The 16,092-nt window shown below is 48.8% G+C and overlaps 1 protein-coding gene across 9 annotated transcripts in view; it reads left to right on the forward strand.

The window, feature by feature from the left end:
* Positions 1 to 16,092, forward strand: part of AGAP1 (ArfGAP with GTPase domain, ankyrin repeat and PH domain 1) — a 409,239-nt gene that overhangs the window by 260,708 nt on the left and 132,439 nt on the right. For all 9 annotated transcript variants that reach the window (XM_059703631.1, XM_059703632.1, XM_059703634.1 and 6 more), the window contains one exon: positions 12,715 to 12,883. In XM_059703631.1, the coding sequence (XP_059559614.1) occupies positions 12,715 to 12,883 (169 nt within the window). The remainder of the gene's footprint in view (positions 1 to 12,714; positions 12,884 to 16,092) is intronic.

Here is a 16,092-nt window from a genome sequence, read left to right on the forward strand (position 1 = left end):
ATTAGCACCCACCAGCTCACCTGCTCCTTCAACTCCACCTGAGATTTTGCAAAGACAAGCTGAAACGTTTAAATCAGACGAAAGTAGTGAAAAGCAAGACCTCCGAAGCGCCTCCGTGGTGTCTGTTTTTGTTTCTCTGGGAAGTTTGTCTACCGCAGACCTTGAAACAGCCCCGGGTGCCCGACTTCCCTGGGGGATACGTATGACTGTCCCGTGGTTTGGTGACACTTGGCTGGATCCCAGTCGGGCCGGCGAGGGCCAGCCTGTTCTGTGGACTTAAATGCGAGCCCCAGGGAGCACCTTGATAGAAAAGTGGAGGGATAATGAGAAAGAGCTCGGACCTCGGGGCTCCAAGCTCAGCATCGCCGCCCATTCATCTTGCTTGTCACGGGAGCGGCCGTGAGGGCACGGCTTGCATTCCTGCTGACAAAGGTGTGTGCGGGGGGGGGGGGGGGGGTGCCTAAGTGCACCTGTAAGAATCAGGTCGTGGCCCCAGTTGAGCCAAGGTCTTTCCAGTGCCCTTGTCAGGAGAGCTCTCCTGAGCTTCATGAGGAGGTGTGGCAGGTGGACAGGCCACCTCGCTGGCCCACCTGGCCTGGCACACCTGGGTGGCGCACCTGGCTGGCGTGTTCTTTTCCACTTTGTGCTGCCTGAATTGGAAACAGCTGAGACCCTGTCATTTCTTCCTGACTTCCCTTCTTACAAGACCTTCATTTCCGTTCCGGCTACATGAAGCCTTAGATTCTGCATGTTGTTGATGTCTGGGGTTTTTTCACATCAGCAGAGTCAAACTTGAGTTCTAAATTGTCATCAGAGTGCTGATTTCAGTAAGTTTCATATCAGACAGAAAATCTACTTCATTAGTGATGCAAACTCACAAAAAGAATAATTTCCTAAGTCAGTGTTCTGACAATAATTCAAGGAGAAAGGGAAGGGATACCTGTGTTGTGAGAACAGCTCTTGTTTGTACCCACGCTGGTCACCGTCATTCAGAGTACACACTCCTCACGTAAAATAAGGACGTTTTACTCGGGGACCCAGGATTCACAAGAGCCTGTGATGAGCGCTCCGGCCAGCTTCACACACCTGCTCCGGTGAACCTTGAGTTTCTTGGGGTGGCAGGCATTGAGTTGTCCTCGGAGAAACCCTTGGTTGTTTTCCCCAGAACTTTGCAGAAGTCAGACTAGCTTGAGCCTAGAGCAGTGGCCGGCAAACTGCGGCTCCCGAGCCACATGCAACTCTTTGGCCCCTTGAGTGTGGCTCTTCCACAAAATACCGACTTCTGCGCATGGGCCACGAAGTTTCAATCACATTGTACATGCGCGCCCGCACGTGGTATTTTGTGGAAGAGCCACACTCAAGGGGCCAAAGAGCCGCATGTGGCTTGCAAGCCGCAGTTTGCCAACCACTGGCCTAGACAATAAGATGGACAAGTTCACAGCGCCGATCTCCAGGCGAGGAGCCTTCTGAGTCATAGAATGACCGACGACCCTGAGAAGACAGGCCCCCCTTTCTTCCTGGGAATGATGTCAGACGTGTCCTGTCTCTGCCACACGCCTGCAGTCCGCATTAGTCATTCTGTGATGAAGGATTATTTGATCTTGTTTCCCTTTATAAGCCACGGGGCTGGAAGCTGGGCTTGCTCTGTGTGTTCCTTTCCCGTCTGGCTTCTGGCCTTTGCAGCTGCTGTCCAGGTGGGCCTCACGCCCTTCCTCCAGGAGAGGGCCTGCCGACGCCCAGGCGCCGTCCCTGTCCGTGCTGCCCTGGACAGCATAGCTAATGGAGGGCGAGGACTGGCCTGCTCCCCACTCTTTGCCCAGTGTGTGGTTGGTACACAGGTCAGGACTTGTGGGTCACGTGGGATCCAGTCATGTGGCTCCTGCAGCACCTGAGAACCTCACCGTGGATGGTCCAGGCTCTTCTTTAAAAATTGCAGTAAGATAGGAACCGAGAAAACTAACCACCTCCCCAGCTAGACCTCCCTAAGGTAGGTTTGCTTCCATCGTCTGGGGAGAGCACACGTGGCCTCCAGAGCAGCATTCCCTCCTAATGCCTCCCTGCTGCCTCGATCCCCAGTGACTCCGGGTGACCAGGTGCAGGGGCCCTGGTCTGGGCACCTGCAGTTGTAGTTTCTGATCCTGGTGCTGCCCCCTTCCCCACCCCGGTGGCGTGGAGGTGGCTCTGAGCACTGCAGCTGCTGGGCTGGCTTCCCTTCTTCCACGGAAGTCTCCATCCCCACCTTCCCTCCTCCCTGGGAGACCTCTGAAGTCACCCTTACCAAGGTGGTCCCCCGAACCCTGCCTCTGAACTCGCAGACTTGCCGTCTGTATAATTCCGCCAGAGCGGTGCCCCGCCCGTCACTGTTCCAAAGCCTGTTCCCTACATCGGGCAGCGGCCCTTCCTTTGATGCTCCTACTCCACCGTGCCGTTCTCACTGTAGGGAGAGAAGGTCTCCAAGGGGAAAAGGAACTTAAGGTTGTTGTTGTGGGGTTTTTTGTGTGTGTGTTTTTTTAATTGTGGTAAAATACATATAGCATACAGTTTTGCAATTGACCACCTAGACCATTTTTTAAATTGTTTTTAATTGTTTTTATTTTTTTAGAGAGAGAGTGGAAAAGACAGAGAGAGAGAAACATTGATGTGAGAGAGACACATAGATTGGCTGCCTCCTGCACGGGATCAAGCCTGCAACTCCTGCAACCGAGGTATGTGCCCTTGACCAGAATGGAACCCAGGACCGTTCCGTCCATGGGCCGATGCTCCATCCACTGAGCCAAACCAGCCAGGGCTGGGCCATTTTTAAGTGTACACTTCAGGAGTGTTAAGTATATTCCCACTATTGATCAGCCATTCTCCAGTACTTTTTTTTAAAATATATTTTTATTGGTTTCAGAGAGGAAGGGAGAGGGAGAGGGAGATAGAAACATCAGTGATGAGAATCATTGATTGCTGCCTCCTGCATGCCCCACCTTGGGGGATCAAGTCTGCAACCTGGGCACATGACCTCCTGGTTCATAGGCCGATGCTCAACCAGGGAGCCAACGGCTGGGTAGGATTTCCTTCCTTTCTGAGGCTGAAGGATATCCCATGGTATGGACAGGCCACATTTTATTGAGCCCTTCATCTCTGGGTGCACAGGTGGCTGCCTCCTCCTCCGGGCTGTAGTGTATGCTGCTGCTGTGAGCGAGGGCGTGCAAATATTTCCTTGGAGCTCGGGGTTTTCATGTGAAAACGAGGACACAGGAGAGCAGTCGAGGACGGCTGGAGCTCAAAGACATCCACCTTAGCAGGGCCCTGACCGAGCTGCTGGGAGATGTGCAGGGTCTGGTCATGAACGTGCAGGATTATGGAGTTGCATCACCTGGATGGTGGTCCGGAGCCCATGGGAATGGAAACACCTTGCTCACGTGGCCGTTCTGTTTGCCAAGTGCCGGGGTGGGGCGGCGCTGTCCGTGCCTGAGCTTCGGGTGGCCAGGGAAATCATTTTGGCGTTGATCCAACTAGGTTCAGAGAGTATGATAAATTGCTTCTCCCAAATACCAATGCCTTCAGCCCCGTGGAACCATACTGCCATGTGGTGAAATATTTTCAGGGACCATCTACAAGTTTTGTTAGGAAAGTTCCTATTGAAAAGCTGATGTCTATTATTACACATACACCAAAAAGTCAGGTTCTCTATCAAAATCTTATTTCGGCCCAAGGAATTCCTTCTTGACTTTATATAGCCCTCAGGGTTTGGGAAATATTTAGAATTTACCGATAAAAGGGCCAACATGCTTGTGCGTTGTCTTGATAACACAGAGTGAATAGAAGTAGGGTGAGACCAGACAAAATAAAAGTCTTCACATCTCTCTATAAATTAACCGCATAGCTCAGATTTTACCTAACCCATTTTTACTGCATTGAAAAGTTCTCTCTTTTCACGTCTCTGGATTGAAAGAAAACGAAGTATCATGTATATGTATGTGTCTGTAAGTGCACAAAGTTAACCACGAAGCTTATGAATTTGAGTCTTGAAGCATCTAGTAGAGTCGATGGGACGTTGCCTTAGCAACATGGCATTTCTTCCTTTGTGCCCAATCTGTGTCATTTTGTTTTCCAATTTTGGGGCCTTCTAAGTGTTACTAATTGTGGCCGAAAATTCTTGCAAAAGGTAAATAAATCAAAACCATCCATTTTCCCCACTGACAGTGAGTCACTACCGAGAACTCAGTGGGAGAGACTGGACGTGGGGGGTCCTGAGGGAGTGTTCTTCCACTTCTGCTAGGAAATTGAATTCTCATAATTGTATTTTATAAATATTTTCCTCTCTGGTTCGTAACCTGATTGCCTGCTTGTTGCTAAGGCCTTGCAAGGAAGGACGAGGTGGAGGTGGAGGGGCCCTCTTCTCAGGTGTGCCCGTGGCCCCAAATGGAAACCAATCAAGGTGCGATTTATGTTCATTAAGTGCTTGTCAAAACTGAAAAATTTTCTAATCAACAGCAATCTAGCCTCGGCCCCCTCGATGGCGGGGAGAGCCGCCTCCTCGAGCGGCTATTTGCCTGTTACAACTCTAGGCTAAAATCCGCTGATGATTACATTAGGCTAAGCTGCGAAGTAAATGAACCGTGTCTTATTTAGGTGCCGGGAGCTGCAGTGTAGTCCTGCCCCGCAGGGCACTTGATAGCGCTTTATGGCTTTAAAATTAGTGCAGCTTCCCATTTGCTGCAGGGTGCTGCCTGTTATGCCTTTGAACTCAATAAGCAAAGGGAAGGCGCCTTTTGTTTTCCCCCTTCGTTTTCCTCCCTTGCATCTCAGCAATTTTGTTTTGCATCTTTTCCAGACGGCATTTTGCAATAAAAATGTCTGACTACCATATACATGCCTCCCCCACAAAAGGGCGGGGGCGGGGGAGAGGGGGAGAAAAAGTGGAAAATGTCACGTGTTTGCAGAAGACCATTTTCCCCCTATTCTACGAAGTGAAAAACAGCTTTGCAGGCCATCCCTGATGGCTCATCATGTCAGAATCTGTTCCCAGAATGGGAACGGCACCTTCTGCTCAGGAAGTGCCCACGTAAGGTCCGAGGGCAGCGCTCCAGGATTCCCATCAGACAAGAGTAGTCAGAGTTAACGTTTGTAGAATGAACTCGGCCTTCTTCCAAGCACTCCCTCTATTATCTCAGTTAACCGTCACAGCAGCCCCACGAGGGTAGGTCTGTTATGAGCCCTTATTTTTAAAGATGTGGAAATGGGGACCGAGAGTGACTAAGTGATGTCCGTCCCCCGCAGGTGTGGCTCCGAAAGGCCCGGGGTTGGACACCCGACGAGGTCACTCTGAAGCCCAGCTCCGGCCAGGAGGAAGCTGACTGTGTTTCTGTAGACTTGCTTAGTTTAGGAAACCAGAACATTCTATTACCGAGTGAATGGACTACTGTGCATTTGAAATGAACCTGATTATATTATTGCAAACCTCCTTGGTGGGCAATAGTGTTAGGGAAACAGAATAACACCTGTAAAAGCAAAGTATGAGGGGAGGGGGATAAACAACAAGACTTCTCAACAGGCCGGTGAAGGTTTAAAGACTAGAAGTATTTAAATGTTGTGTTGGGCAAGAACCGAGGTGGGCATTTTTCTGTCCTGCGTTGGGCCACATGGCAGAAGAACAGGCCTCTAGTGATCATCAGTGCTCTGAAGGACAGATGTGTATGCAGATGTGTATTTCTTCTGTCTTAAAAATCTGTCTTGAAGTGTTGCATACTCCAGCAAATTCACCCAGAGGAATCTCAAGGGTTTTTTTGTTTTGTTTGTTTTTTAAATACTTTTTTAAATTATTATTTTAGAGAGGAAGGGAGACGGAGAGAGATGTAGAAACATCAATGATGAGAGAGAATCATTGATTGGCTGCCTCCTGCACGCCCCCTACTGGGAATCAAGCTGGGCATGTGCCCTGACCAGGAATCAACCATGACTTCGTGGTTCATAGGTCCATGCTCAACTACGGAGCCATGCCGGCCGGGCAGGAATCTCAGGTTTTAAAGAGCTTCAGACAGACCTAGTATCACTATGGTGACAATTCCTGTATAACTCAGAATTTCCAAGATCCGCCTGTTTCAAGCCATCTGTGATTATTAAAAGTCACCTGGCCCAGGAGTGACACTGGCTCCTTGACATTCATTGAGGTGAAGTTCCACTCCCGCCTGCCTTTGGAAGAGGCGGCCGGCAGCTGAGAAGACAGGAAGCCATGTTCGTACCCCACACATTCGTTTTGGGCAGCCTCAGTTCCAACACGCACGGGCCAGAACTGGTTATATTCACTTTAACCTACAGTGAGGACAATCTTTCTTGCAGGGGAAAGACAAGACACTAGGTCAATCCAGTCAAGAAGCAAAAGAGGCCCGGCCGACACGGCTCAGTGGTTGAGTATCAACCTATGAACCAGGAGGTCACTGGTTTGATTCCTGGTCAGGACACATGCCCAGGTTGCAGGCTTGATCTCCAGTGCGGGGTGTGCGGGAGGCAGCCAATCAATGATTCTCTCTCATCTTTGATGCTTCTGTCTCTCTACCTTCCTCTCTGAAATCAATAAAAAAAAATATTTTTTTTTAAAAAAAAGGAAGCAAAAGAGATTCACAATGCAGTGGGAATTGTCTGCTGTTTTGATTTACACGATAATAACCTCTCTCCCCCCAGCCCCCACCCTGGCTACTGTTGGACTTCAGCCCATGTTGTAAGAAGCCCACAGGCTGGAGGACTTGCCTTGGCTGTGGGTTCGGAGCTCTCGGTCGGTCAGTGAAGCCTGCCCACTGACCCTCACGAGGCTGAACCAGCCGTCTCTCACCACGTTGCTCACCAGGCCCAATAAAGCACTTGTTAAGTGAAGAATCAGATTTCGGCCACATGGGACATGGGTGTGCCAGGCACCTCCTTCCTGTGGTGGCCACACGTCACACTGACGTGTGTTTACAAGCACTGTCTTTAGGGAGCCTCCTCCCAAGGTGAAGCCCTGGAATTCCATTGGCTGTCGTGGGAAACACTGTGGTTTCTCCTCTAGAGGGCGCTTCACTCGGACGCTGCCTTCTGCCGCACCACTGGAGAGCAGGAGAAACGGGCTCCTTCGAGATACCTGACCCGAAAGGACAAAGCCAGGAGATCTGCCAGAGTTCTACAATATTTTCGTAGTGACTTTAGGGCATCACTTTCCTCTGTGCCGTGGCTATGGGCAAGGCCAGTGTTTGTTATTCACAAGTGCTGGGCTTGGGCGTTCGCTGGGTCTCTGTGAATGGATGGTACTCTGTCCATCTTTATAGATTAATTTCCTTTGAAAACAGTATTAAATGGGGTTTGGGAATCGCAGTACATCTAACAATAGTGTCTCTTGCATACTTTTTTTTTTTAATCCTAGAAGCAAGGGTTTTTAAAAATAGAACTTGTACAAACTGCTTCGTCTTTGAACGTGGGCGTTCATGAAGTACCAGTGAAAATGGGTGAGGAGTCACTCCTTCTGCCAGCAGACACAAGTGTGAAGACCACTCCTGATTTCTCCACAGAGGCCCAGGTCTGTGCCCCCCAGATCCGTGCACAGTTGCACGCTCAGATCCCTGGCAGTTCTGACACTTGTAGTTCTCAAACCTGCGGCCTCAGGACCCCTTCACTGTCCTAAACACTGAAGCGCTTAAAAGAGTTTTTGTTCATGTGCATTATATCTGTCAATATTTATCATGTTAATTAAAACAGAAAATTTTGAAACAGTTATATAATTTAAAATGGGAATAATAAACCGTCGATTATGTAATGTTATTCCATAAATGAGATGTTTTATGAATAATATACTTTCCAAAAGAAAATCGTGAAAAGAGGAGTGTCATGCATTTTTTCGGAGCTCTTTGCTGTCCGGAGTAATAAAAGACAGCTAGTTGTCATGTCTGCTGGCGCTTCCTTTAATCTGTTGTAATATGTTGTTTTGGTGAAAGTGTCTGAGGAAACTGTCTGCTGATACAGTTATTTTGTTAGAAACGGGAGGCGTTTTTGGCTAGCCGTTTCAGGCCACTGTGCATGTTCTTGGAGGCCGCTAAAGCTCAGAATGCAGTGCGGATCCGAAACCGTGTCACTAAATGTTCATTCTCTGCCGCATTGGAACCCCCAGAACTGCCTTGCACTGTGAATCCTCTTGCGCTCATGCATCGGTCACCTCAGAGGTGTGTGTAACTGAGGTATGCAGAGTTCCAAAGGGTGACACTCTCATTCCGTCGTGTCCAGAAATCACATTTGTAGCACCACCACCCTTGGCGTAACGTCTGTCTCATTTGGAAGGTGTCAAGCTCATGGTGAGACATACAGGTTTTGAAAATCCTCATTGTCATGGGAAAGCTCAAATTTTATCATTGGCCATAAATACTGTTTTCAAGAAAATGCCTGCCAAATACTCAACACCGAGTAATTGTAGTTAAAGTCTGACATGGTCGTTCTTTCAAGTAAAAAGGGGCTAGTTCAGCTCACAACTCACACAGCCGTGGAGATGCTTCTCTGCAAGGTAACCCTCAGCCTTCAGGACGCAGCCGGAACACTCTGGTGCTTTCCAGGTCCCCACCCAGGAAATTAAAAATTAAAAAGGCATGTACTCAAGGGTTGAAATTTTTTAAAGATCAACTTGGGAGGTGCCTTTTTATAAATTGATTTTATGGAGGGAGGGAGGGAGGGAGGGAGGGAGGGAGAGAGAGAGAGAGAGAGAGAGAGAGAGAGAGAGAGAGAGAGAGATTTGTAGTTCCACTTATTTATGCATTCATTGGTTGATCCTTGTATGTGCCCTGTCCAGGTATTGAACCCGCAAGCTTGGCATATTGGGATGATGCTCTAACCACCTGAGCTACCCTGCCAGGGCCCTGGGGGGTTCTTAAGAACATTTTGAAGTGAGACTGTTCTTGTTTGTTTGTATTTAAAGAGGGTTGCCATGAATACAGTAATGAGGAAAGTAGCCCAATTTGGTCCCACTCGTGCTAAGGAGCCCGTAGGTTGAGCCACCATCACTTTTGCAAAGTCAAAGCAACTTTCAACACAGTAAATAAGGCAGACAGTGTCCTGGAATTGTTTTAAAAATAGTGTTTAACTTGTAGCCCCCCTCCTCCACCCCCATAGTATTTCCAGGACCACAATTTGAGCACTGCTAAGGTAGATAATGCAAAGAGGAAAAACCCAATTAGATTAACCATGGTAAAAAAAAAAAAAAAAAAAAAAAAAAAGCAAATGTCAGTATGTCCTAAGTTATCTAACTTAAATGAGATATTTATTATCGGGAAAACCTAATTGGAACTAAGATTCCATTATTTTTTCCACCATTTAATTGTGAAAATGAAGTATCTTCATACTTTTTAGAAGTGTGTGTAAAATGGCGTGTTGTTGATTGCACCACCTGTGCGTCAGAGAGTAGACCTTCGGTGCATGTCTGCCTTTGAGGTGCCAGTCCAGCCGTCCGTGCAGTTCAGTTCAGCTTTAATTCCTTGTTAACTGCCTTCGGTGCCCCTGTGAACACATCGGGCAAACCATCTTTCACCAGACAGCCACCGGTAACGTCCGGACGGGAGGCAGTGCGAATCGATGGAGTAAGAGTATTTTTAGGGACTGTTGATGGATTGCTGTATTCTGCGCTTAACTTGAAGTGCCAGATGCCCCAGAGCTGACTAAGATGAACTCGCCATTTACTGAGCACTGTATAGACTGTGGAGACACGCGCATCTCCCCTTGGTGGTTTTGGGGAGAACGCCTGCGTTTTTTTAAGCAGCCTCCTGCGGTACTTCCGTGTGGACTCTGGGCCATCTCCTTGCAGAGCACAGTGTCATACAGTTGACAGTCTCCCGGTCCTGGTGATGTGTAACTGTGAGGTTTTAGGACAGCCTTGGACAGCAGCCTGTCCATCAGTTCTCCGTGTGGGGGACCTGGTACACCCAGGCACTGATGACTGACCCTCCTGGTGGCAGCCCCACGGAGGTGGCAGCGAGCTGGAAGCTGTGGCTCTGGGCTCCTCTCACTTGCTAGCAGGTTTCTCTCACTGCAGCTCATTTGCATCTGGGACATCAATTAGCATGTTTGTTGAGGCTAATTGAATGAAACTCAATCATAGCTCTTAATTGCTTGACTATGTGAAAAGAAATCACATTAATGCAGCTAATTAAGTGTACGGCAATAGATGCAACATAATTAGGAGCGAAATGCAAAAAACAAGGGATGGCGAAGGTGCGGAGCCTGGGTGCGGGGGGACGCAGGCCGGTGGCGGAGCCATCCGCGCGTCTGGACGGGTCCCTCTGCTCCAGCGCCTGCTCGGAAAAAAATAATCCACATGATGAGCATGGACAACTTGAGAAGAAAAATGCAAATAGGTTTGCAATTACTACTTTTTCAAGCTGTTGAGGGGCAGGAGATGGCACCTCTGGGGGGCCTGGCTCTTGAGTGGGCCCCGGGGACTTGTTAAGTGCTGTTTAAAAGTACTTGGCTTTGAATTACCCTCATGCCTTGTTAAAGGGTTTTTTCCCCTTTTATCTTCGATCAGCATTTTCTACAAGGAACATGGAGAAGGAACATGCATTTGCATATCAAAATCGAGCTTGCTGTCTTTACTTTACCCAGGGAGTCCCTGCCTCAGACCCATCCAGCTGCACAGCCCACTTCAGAGGATGGGGGACAGGGTTTCGTGGTTGTAGCTTTAATTCCTCTAGTACCAGGCCCAGGAGAAATGAAAACGATGAGTTTATTCTTTCAGAAACAGGAAGCTCAGTGTCATTCCTCGTGGGAGAAGCTAGAAGCCATGTTCTCGCGGCTCCCTCCTGCCACCTGTTTCCGGAGCTCTGCCTGGAGGGGCCTTTATGGTGTAGGACATGCCTTTAGTACAGTTTTTAAAAACTGTGGTGACTTGAAATATAAAAATGGCCAAATTTATATTCCGATTTCCCCCCCCAGCTCGTTCTTGTGAAGTTTCGGCGCCTAAATAACTCAGGCAAGAGAACAGATCCCCGGCCCATGCTGGGCTCGAGACAGATGTGTTCCCTCGGCGCGTTCAAACCCAAGGAGTAGGCTCTGCGTAGATTTCTATAATAATTTTGAATAAAATGTCCTGGTTATTGTATGTTGAAACGTGCCCATTAAAAGAGCCCTGCTGAGGCTTAGTCACTCTCTGATTAGCCTCATTTTAGAGCCCATAAGCAATAAATGCTCAATTACACTCCTGTTATTGTATTTTAATTTGTTAAGAATTGGCATTAAAGAAGAAAGTTATAGCAAGTTGATATTTTTAAAGGAGTAACTATGCAAGAAGGAATTCATTATTTACAAGCCTTAACTTTGGTTTTGAAACTTGGCCTTGCCTGTTTTTCGCAGGTATTAATAGAAGTAAATGAAATAGGCTTAAGAATGACCTCTTTAATGACCTTGACTTGTAGCCCTACACTAACCAAAGGTCACTTTCTTTGAGGTGCTTTTTGTTCCCATCCTCAACACAGGGAGCTCGACCACAAGTCTGCCTCCATTTCCTCCAGCCCGCCTGTCCTGCAGCCTGATTTAATGATAATAGCTTTCTTACATCTTTGGTCCACATCCTTTCAAACCCACAGCTTTTTTCATAGTCGGTTATATTTGGGGGAGTTTTCCAAGCATCTTGATCTCCATGTGAAGTTTCCAGTCTGTTCCCAGCTGGACACAGCCTCCCTTCCCCAAACCCACAACTGTCCTCCAGGGTGGCCGTGGCCGACCACCCCTCCTCACCAGCTTGCCTCGGGGACATTGGGGTGATCCTCCCTAAGCCCCCTTGGAGCTTAAGTGCACAGCTTGGCCAGCCCAAGGAGGGCATGGCTGGCACCACTGAGGCAGGCCCAGCTCACTCCCCTCTGTTGGCCCCACTGGGGTGCAGCCTCTGACCCCTCCCCCGTGTGTCTGTCCCACGGTCCTGCCTCAGCACAAAGAGCTGCCATTGGAGGGCTGTCCTTAGGAACCTGATTGCTTCCACTAAACAAACCAGTGGGTTTTCCCCTTCGTGGTCTAAAGGGAACCCACCAAGATCCTGCAAGGACGGAGTCATCGATCCCATTTCCTGCTTAATCTTAAATCCTGTGAAACGTTATTCACCCACGAGCGGTTCAGAATGTATCCCTTTCTGATGAGTGCTATTGATTTCATAATACGTCTACAGAGACACGGGGCTCATTGCCCCCCAAAATGCAAGAAAGCGTCGATAACTCCTAATCTGCCAACAGGCCCCTCACCCTGGCTCTCAGTGGCCGTCTCCCCACTGCCCCCTCCAGGCAGCTTCGTCTCATCGAAATGTTTAACGGCATTGCCCTCTGAGACAGAAAGGTCACTGCACAATAGTTCTGCTCCGTGGAATTGTGGGTAAACAGTCCAGGAGGGGCCTGGTTCCCCGTGTGCCGTCGTATAAGCAACAGTTCAAACAATATGACTTCATGTCCATGCTCATTTTCTACAGCTGGTTCTTGTCCCCTGGGATGGGCCCGTCTGCTTTGTCTCCTCATCTCTCCAGGATCTGGGTTAGCGCAGGACTGGGAGGCAGAGCTCCGACTTCCGCATAACAGGGAGGCCCCCTGTGCTAGGCAGAACAGGGCCTCCTTATTTTCAGAGCATGTGCCACAGGGGAAAGGGCTAGGAGTACAGCTCATGACATTCACTAGAACGCCTTGTCCCAGTTGGTGGAAGGTCTGCTTTTTAATCTATCTTGGCTGTTTAACGTTTGAACAGGATTACATGCAGAACGTTCACGGGAAAGAGATCGACCTTCTGAGAACCACTGTGAAGGTCCCCGGGAAGAGGCCCCCCCGCGCCACGTCGGCCTGCGCACCCATCTCCAGCCCCAAAACCAACGGCCTGTCCAAGGACATGAGCAGTTTACACATCTCACCCAATTCAGGTAAGCTTAAGGCAGACGCACCCGAGAAGGTGCGCACCGGCCGCTGTCCGTGGTGCTGGCTGGGGACACGGCTAAGCTTGTGGGCTCGCTGAGGCATTGGCCATGATGCTGTAGATTGAGGTCTAGAAGCCTCATCTTCTCCACCAGTGACCCCTCCCTCTCCCCCGTGGGTTCTGTGACTGCACATGGTGGCACTCGAAGTCCCAGCTGCACAAGCCAGCCCACGAGGTTGTCTGGAGCCGGATGGTTGCTAGTGCGATTGTGCACATGATTGAGGATTTAAGGGCCTTCGTAAAAACACGAATGAATTGTTAAAGGATCAAGGCTTCGTGTTAACTAACCCATAGGGACCAAGTACGTAAAAGGAAAAAGGCCATGTGGAACGAGATTTGAAGGAAACCCTTGGACCCATGGAGCATTGAAATGCCCTCAGCGTTATGTCATAACTGTTGGTAATTCTTTGACACAGCGTTCGTTTTCTTTACTCTCCTTTGAGGAAGCACCTTCTCAAAGTTAGATGTGTTGAGACCTAGCTGGCAATTGCAAACCATTCAAATGCCATGGTTCCTTGTTGGTTAAGAGTCTTTGCAAACGGTGGCAATGTGGCTTTGAGCTTCCACAATTATTTGTCGGAGGAAAGGTATAGGGACTGGTCAAGCCCTCCCACTGAACTCAGCATCCTGCAACACGGGGACCTCTCTGTGTCTTTCTCCATCAAAAAGCCCCTCTCTTCCCTCCAGCCAGTCTTCCCAGAATAAACTTCTGTTCTGGGGTGGTTTCTGCATGTGTCTCTGCTTCTTAAGGAGGCTGCATGTCCCTCTCTACAGTGTGAAATGCTCCGAAAGAGGAAAGGTGTGCTGACCCCACAGTTTGGCGTAAATATCATCGGTTGGGGAAAGCAGGATCATAAAAAGGAGCGAGAGTCTGGGGTCCATGAACCGGGGTTCTGCTGCTTGATGCCAAGGGGCACGGGGCAGGTAACTGTCCGTGCGTCACTGCCACATCAGGCCGACCTGGTCTGGCTTCTGTGCAGTCACTGATGCAGTGGCAGGTGAGGTCACACGGAAGTGCCAAAAAACTCAGAAAGCACAATACAGACGTCACTGCTACTACTCATCAAAAGAACCAGGGGCCTTCTGCTCACGGAGACCTTGGTTCATTCCAGAAAGGGGGTTGTTTTGCCTAGTCTCTGTGACCTGCTGACCCTCCTTCCAAGACATAGGTGACATTTTTCCCTCTTCAGGATGATGTGCTCACTCTATGGGGTAAGAAGAGGGAAAAGACGTGCTGAAAAAACACTTTGTGCTGTCTTTGTTACTTTGTATTTATTTAAAAATATTTATTGAGCACATGGTGTGTGCCAGGAATTGGATGTGCTGTGGGAAATGAGTCCCTGAGCCCTAGAATGAGGATTAGTCACCTAACCAGCTGGTTTTCCTTCTCCTTCTAACCCATCTCGTCACATCTGTCAGGATGGGTGATTCAAGTCAAGAAACATTGATAGACTTTTTAATGCTAAGCACAGTCCAGGACTCCGGGACACAGGAGAAGAGGTAAGCCCTGCCCTCAAGAATGGCACCCTTTGGTGGGGGAGAGACAAGTAGACAGGTAAATATAGCAGCTCACAGCGGGGGTGCACCTGGGGAGGGAGACCCAGTGATGGGGTGTGTGAGCAGGGCTGTGCTGGAAGTGAAGCGGGGGCGGGACTCCGCCAGGCACCCAGGATGCAGTGTTGCTTGCATGAGATTTGGAGTCTGAACTTCTTTATCTTCAGATGTATGATCAGCTGCCGCTTGCGTATGGAAAGTGTAATGTTGGGTAACAAATAGAAAATCCAAAATGCCGCATAACCTTTATCCTATCCCGTGGAGTCGGGTATGTCATGGCCTCTGCTGAGGGAGGGAGTGTGGGTCCTCCTAAGGCCAGTGTTTCAGAGCCCAGTTCACTCTCTTTAAGACTCTTGCTGTGGACGAATGGGGGTTTGGGGGCACAGTTGAAATCCCTTTGCCATGGCTGCACCCTCAGTTTATTACTACTCATCCTTTTTTAAAACTATATATTTTTGTTGATTTCAGAGAGAAAGAGAGAGGTTGAGAGAAATGGAAACATCAATGATGAGAGAGAATCATTGATCGGCTGCCTCCTGCATGCCCCTTACTGGGGATCGAGCCCGCAACCCCAGCATGTGCCCTTGACCAGAATTGATCCCAGGACCCTTCAGTCCGCAGACCAACGCTCTATCCACTGAGCCAAACCAGCTGACCCTGAGCCAGGTTAATCCCCACGCAGGAAGCCTGGCCGATTTCCCTCTTATTTGGCTCACAGGCAGGGACGTGGAAGTGGGGGTGGGACATCTGCAGGAGCAGGTACGGCTTCAGGGGAGAAAGTGCCTCGCAGTCATTCGTGGCAGTGAGAGATGTGGCTCATTCCTCTTAAGCATGCAGGTGACGCCATCGGCTTGTGTCCAGGAAGAGTGAGTGACCCTTCATTCTATTGTTCAGAGGGTGTGCCCTCACGTGAAAAATCCCAACACAGCAAATTTAATTAGAAGTAAATTGATGCTATTTTTATGGTAAGGGACGGACTCTTAGCAAAAAATAGGCATTAATTATTTTTGTTATTTTAGAGCTATTTGCCAAAGAACTGGCATGGTATTTCCCCTTATCCTCACTCTCCCTCATTTGAGTTCTGCTGTTCTGTTTTAGAGCTCTGAGTTAACTAGAAGTGTTTCTTTTTTGCTTTCTTTTTTTTTATTATTCATTTTTTTATCTCAGTGTTATTGAATTAGATCAGTGTTATGTACCTTTCTTTCCAGTAACTTTTCCATTCACATAGACCCAACACATGCATGTACCTAAATCTTTGTGCATAGCACTTATTATTGTCTTAAAAGTCCGTGTGTGACTCTGGCCATTTGCTCAGTGGTTAGAGCATAGGCCTGTACACCAGAGGGTCATGGGTTCGATTACTGATCAAATGCATGTACCTGGGTTGCAAGTCCCATCCCCACCCTGGGTCAGGGCATGTGTGGGAGGCAGCCGGTCAATGAGTCTCTCTCACATCCATGTTTCTCTCCTCCTCTTCCTCCTCCACCTCCTCCTCCTCCTCCCTCCATCCCTCCCTCCCTCCCACTCTCTCTAAAAATCAATGGAAAAAATATCCTTGGGTGAGGATTAAAAAAAAAAAGTCCATATGTGAAGTGACTCAGT

The sequence above is a fragment of the Myotis daubentonii genome, chromosome 7, assembly GCF_963259705.1.
Source record: "Myotis daubentonii chromosome 7, mMyoDau2.1, whole genome shotgun sequence".
NCBI classification, from domain to species: Eukaryota; Metazoa; Chordata; class Mammalia; order Chiroptera; family Vespertilionidae; genus Myotis; species Myotis daubentonii.